At 30.2% G+C, this 6,125-nt stretch overlaps 1 protein-coding gene across 1 annotated transcript in view; it reads left to right on the forward strand.

Moving 5' to 3' along the window:
* LOC106474688 (proliferating cell nuclear antigen-like) overlaps positions 1-5,805 on the forward strand; it is a 9,554-nt gene extending 3,749 nt beyond the window's left edge. Inside the window, exons 3-6 of the mRNA XM_013935378.2 lie at positions 519-586; positions 2,247-2,391; positions 4,963-5,136; positions 5,283-5,805. Of these exons, the coding sequence (XP_013790832.1) occupies positions 519-586; positions 2,247-2,391; positions 4,963-5,136; positions 5,283-5,362 (467 nt within the window). The 3' untranslated portion in view covers positions 5,363-5,805. The remainder of the gene's footprint in view (positions 1-518; positions 587-2,246; positions 2,392-4,962; positions 5,137-5,282) is intronic.
* Positions 5,806-6,125: the final 320 nt, after the last annotated feature.

The raw sequence follows: 6,125 nt of genomic DNA on the forward strand, positions 1-6,125 counted from the left end.
GAAACAAGCAATGAACTGTCTTCATAAACGGAAAAGATGTTAACATTAAAACTGTAAATAGAAACAAGCAATGAACTCTCTTCATAAACGGAAAAGATGTTAACATTAAAACTGTAAATAGAAACAAGCAATGAACTCTCTTCATAAACGGAAAAGATGTTCATACGAAAATAAATTCTAACTTCTGTAATTGTTTGATTGAAAACCTGTCCCAAACCATGTCTACCAGTGCTATCTTTAGTCTTAAAATATCTCTTTAAAACTGTAAATATCAGTATTGTTCCCAGCTGTAGCTTGTGAGTTTGAGATAGTGTCAAATCTTTATTTAACTGTTATATACTAATATTGTATAATTGGAAGTATGTATATAGATAAGACAAACGAATATGTTATGTCATTAACATTCCAGAGTTGCAAGCTTACCAGATAACTAATTTGATTTAGAAGCAGAATAATAAAATGTTTTGTTAGAAATATGATACTGAAGTTGTTGTTACTTAGTAATTGAACTTTTTTAGATCAAGAGAAAGTTTCTGATTATGAAATGAAGCTAATGAACCTAGATACCGAACATCTTGGAATACCTGTAAGTAACTTCTTAGTAATATTAATATTTTTAGTTAATGAAGTTAATGAACCTAGATACCGAACATCTTGGAATACCTGTAAGTAACTTAATATTTTGAGCTTATCTAACACTTTTTTACGGATAATATTTCCTCGGTCGTACGAATTATACCAATGTGCTTGTATGGAATTATTTATTATACAAATTTTTTGTTTAAATTATAAAGATATGAAAAGCTACATTTAGTCTTAGGTTGGTGAAGTTTGAAGTGTTTGGAGAGGGAGGGGTGATCCAAGGGGGCCCGATTGGTTTTCAGTTACTTTGATATTATAGTCCAACAACTGTGTGTTTAAATATGACTTGATATATTTTCTATTTTTGACTCCAGTCAGAATAAGTTAGGTGTTGGAACTGAAGAACAAGTGGATGTTAAAAAAGTATATAAATAATTTAGGTCATCTTTATTTTAATAATGTTATATTTTAAATGATTTTGTGGAAATCCAGTTTGTACACTCAATTCAAATTAGTTATTTATTAGAAATATTTTGTACCATGTTTAGATGGACTCATTTTATTAGAAATAAAAAAACAAGTCTAAACTTGAAGGAAAACTATATAGAACGTTTTACTACCACCGTGTCGGTGTCTACGTTTTACTACCACCGTGTCGGTGTCTACGTTTTACTACCACCGTGTCGATGTCCACGTTTTACTACCACCGTGTCGATGTCCACGTTTTTACTACCACCGTGTCGATGTCCACGTTTTTACTACCACCGTGTCGATGTCTACGTTTTTACTACCACCGTGTCGATGTCTACGTTTTTACTACCACCGTGTCGATGTCTACGTTTTTACTACCACCGTGTCGATGTCTACGTTTTTACTACCACCGTGTCGATGTCTATTTGTTGAGAACTAGAATAAAAGCTGGTACATAAAAACTGTCCAAGAACCAAAGTATTGTTTTAACTTGCGTGTTTGCTAGGGGGCATAAGACGTTAAGATAAACTAAGTTAATGATAGTAGTCTTAGAATACCTAGAAAATTCATGATGATGTCAAAAATCTAGAAACTTTGACTAATATCTAGACAAGGTTACGTTAGTTGTAAATATGAGTTAGTTATTAAGAAATGAGTGAAGTATTCACTGCATGAAAGATCAAATAGTTGCTGATTGATTGAAGTTATTTAGTGGGAATTGGTGTTTCTATAAGCTAATTGATAAGTTCGGTTCGTTTATTGAGGAAATCCCTGTTGCATATTATCAGCTAATCGATAAGTTTGGTTCATTTATTGAGGAAATCCCTGTTACATATTATCAGCTAATCGATAAGTTCGGTTCGTTTATTGAGGAAATCCCTGTTACATATTATCAGCTAATCGATAAGTTCGGTTCGTTTATTGAGGAAATCTCTGTTACATATTATCAGCTAACCGATAAGTTCGGTTCGTTTATTGAGGAAATCTCTGTTACATATTATCAGTGTATTAGGCCTACACTACAATAGTTTTAGAGCTTGAGTTGAAAAGTATGTTTGTGAACTTAAGCCTTTAACTTGCATCAATGTGAGTGTAGCTTGAAGTAACTGTTATTGTACTCCTGTATGACTACTTTTGAATGAAACTAAATTCTAATTTTATTAACTCTTTTTGAAAATTTTCAAACTTGTTAGGATACAGAGTATAGTGTCGTCATCAAGATGCCTGCTGTAGAGTTTCAGAGAATCTGTCGTGACCTCAGCCAGATAGGGGATTCTGTGGTAATTTCGTGCTCAAAGGAAGGAGTTAAGTTTTCAGCAAGTGGTGACCTTGGCACTGGTGAGTCTTGATACAATTTTGTGATAACATTTGTTTTTAAATCTTCCTTTAAAGTTTGAATTTTGTTAAATATTGAATATTTCTTCTGCTTTTGTTGTGGGAATTGAGTGAACGAGGAATTTCGGTAATGATCTTCTTCATTAAAGTTTAAAATAGAGTTGGTAGTAATAAGATAAATAAAAATTGTCATCAAATCTTTGTGGTGATTAATATTTTTTTATTGTTTGAAAAATGTTTAAAATAAGTACTCCATCTAGTGAGCTCTTCTGTATTTTATTTTTCTATTAACATCAGTATTAGTGGTCCAATTTAAAACATGTTTTAAAAAACATTTTTCTCTAACAGCAAAGGACATATTCAATTAACTGATGCCAGAAACAGTTGTATTTTTAAAAATATATCATTCTTGAGTTTTTTAGGGTAATAAAGTTTATTAATTTTGTATAAAAAATTTTTTTGTAAATGTCATAGTAATGCTCATTTTAAAGAAAAACTCAGTAGTTTTATTACAGTAGTGTCTTGTAGAAATTTGTAGGGAGAAACACACAACAGTGAAGTCGTATTTTCAACTTGTTAAAGGTTTCATGTTACGTTGTTGTAACATTGTGAAAATAACTTGAAGTACAGTCCATACAAATAATAAATTATTTTTACATTAATGTTTTTATAAACTGCACCACACAAACATAGAGAATAAACTTACTTGTACCACTTCACATCTGAAACATAAAATAAATTGACTGATTCATTGTACAAGGTACAATTAAATACTATTTTTTTAAACAATTCTAAAATCTTTATAAACATCTCAAATTTATAACTTACCATAGAATGTACTAGAAATCCGACATGAAATTTCCTAGAACTTACTAGGTCTATCTGATCTTAATATCATGTGTCCGTTACCTAAAATCTGAATTACATTATATAATTTATAAGAATATGACAAATGTTTACATAAAACAGTTTAGGATTAAAAACATCTTCAGGTACAACAACTTAAAACTAAATTACTCAATAGGTATTTTGAAGATATCTAAGTAATTTAGTTTTAAGTTGTTGTACCTGAAGATGTTGATAGGTATTTTGAAGATGTCTAAGTAATTTAGTTTTAAGTTGTTGTACCTGAAGATGTTAATAGGTATTTTGAAGATATCTAAGTAATTTAGTTTTAAGTTGTTGTACCTGAAGATGTTAATAGGTATTTTGAAGATATCTTTAAAATCTGTAACAGTTTGGAAATAGCAATGTTAGTCACACGAGGGAATAATTTATGAATTTAATATAATCAATTAATGAACCAGATGATTAGCAAATTCCACCCATTGCTCAGCTCTAATCTCTAATGCTATACAGAGAACAAACCTATAGTCAGCAATTTAAAATTAGTTTTACTGATAAGCAACAAAATTAAAACATTTAATGGCAAAGCAATATTTATGATGATTTAAAATATAGTGTCTTAGAAGAAAATAATGAACTGATTTAATCCTGAATTAAACCCTATTCCTGATGAATTCACTTATTAAAATAGAAGCAAGTAATTGTGAGCATTAGAAATTGGAATGAACATAAAATTCATAGGTTGAGTACTTTGTATTAAAATGGTTTTGGAGCTTCAACATGTGGTTACTGTTCATCTCTGATCGTGCATCTTTGCATTGTAAAAGGCTCTTTTTGTATGGCTTTAGTGTTAAAATCACAGCACCATCATTAGTGCTTTCTCTAATACATCTGGTTTCAGAGTGTCTGATTACACAGTAGTCTACAGATGCTGCATCTGGTGAGTTGAGCCATTAGTGGTATTTGATTAATCATTCAGGCTAATTAACTGATTACATTAAACTAATTGGTTAATCTCACTTGACTTGGATAATTAAAATAATCAAAAACAGTAATAACTGGAAATGCTAATTATGATTAGTTGATTGATCGCATGAGTTGTGATATTAACCACTTAAGGTGAACAACCTTTAGTTAGTTGAGAATAATAATGACAGTATTTCAACTACTTGGAATAATTAGAAACACTAATATTTATAAGTTAGTTTTGTTTATTTTAATAATTTATTTGTAATTTTGATTAATATATTTTCACCTGATGCTAATTGAATTAATTGCCCAGGTCTCTTGATTGGTACTTCTTTGTATGTATAATGCACGAATACCCATTTCACTGTCCAGCTGCTTGAAGTATGTGACAGTTGAATAGATGTCATGGAAACTTGTTGCAGGTCTCTTTCTGGATGGTACTCATCCCCCAAGTTGATCCATTTTACTTTGATTTCCAGTACCATTAAGTACAAGGGATATTTCTTTCTTGGATATCTACCTTCAAGTGAGAGGTTAATTTTTGGTGGCATCACACTACCTTCCAAAGTTCCAAACATTGTTTTGTACCTGCTGTGATTGTCACATGACATGCTGATTTGCATATTCAGAATTGTTTGTGTAATGTACTCAACCCTCTGTAAATAATAAAGTTTTTCTCTTTTCATCGTAATCAATAAATCTTTCTATGATTTAATCAAGAAATAGATCATTAAATACCTTTTATGAATTGTTACCTAGGAAACATTAAGTTATCACAGACTGCAAATGTAGACAAAGAGGAAGAAGCAGTGATCATTGATATGCAGGAAGCAGTAACCCTAACGTTTGCCCTTCGTTACTTGAATTCCTTTACTAAAGCCACTCCGCTGGCAGCTCAAGTTCAGCTCTCGATGTCTGCTGATGTTCCTCTTGGTGAGTACTTTAATTATAAAATCTTTAATCTTCGGTGATTTATTCAAGTAATTTTGATTGTGCAGGGAAAGACAGCTTATTTTTGGAGAAGTAAATTTTATGGTACAGAAATAATACATTAATTTCTAACATTTTTTTTTTCTTAGCTGTGGAATACAAGATTGCTGACATGGGTTACATGAAATATTATCTTGCACCAAAAATTGAAGATGGTGATGATAATTAGTTACTGAAGAAGCTGAAGTGAAATACTTGTTTTGGATTTCAATCATATGTGAATGTAAATAATTCTTGTCCTTGTTTTATTTTGTTTTCTCCAGATAGAAACAAAAGAAATATTAAGATAAATGGTTTTTGTTTGTTTTTTCTTTCACCATTTTTTACACTTGCCTGAACATAGAAAACAAATTACAGTAATAAAATTTTGGTGATATTAAGTACTATTAATGAAGTTGAGAAACAAGTAAACTGTAAAAACATAAAATGTGAGTAATATTACTTTTATAATTAATACCTGCTACTGTACAATGTCTCCTTTTAAAGGGCCGTCTTAATTAATTAGGGTTTATAATATGTTGCAAGTAGCTTATCTAGTCTCGGAAATGTTACTTTTAGTAAAAGTAAAACAATTTTTAACAAAATAAATTTGCCACTATATTATTATTAAGACTTCTGTTTATTGGTGTTTACCTTTACTTAGATACCTTAAAGTCAATTTCTGCTTTTAATACTGGAATGAGTATGTTAATATACCTTATATTTTCTGCACACAATTTCTATTATGGGAGTAATAACAAGTACAAAACATAGGCTTACATTTCATTGTTGACTGACAGCAAATAATGAATACATCAAACATAAATCCCAAATTTCTTGTTTTTTTAAATATATATATTTACTTACTGTCATAAAAGTAATTAAACTGTTAAAAAATAATATACGAGCCTGTATGTAAAGGGTTAATTTTCATGAGCACAGTGACTTGGAAA

The sequence above is a fragment of the Limulus polyphemus genome, unplaced genomic scaffold (assembly GCF_000517525.1).
Source record: "Limulus polyphemus unplaced genomic scaffold, Limulus_polyphemus-2.1.2 Scaffold7537, whole genome shotgun sequence".
In the NCBI taxonomy this organism is placed as follows: domain Eukaryota; kingdom Metazoa; phylum Arthropoda; class Merostomata; order Xiphosura; family Limulidae; genus Limulus; species Limulus polyphemus.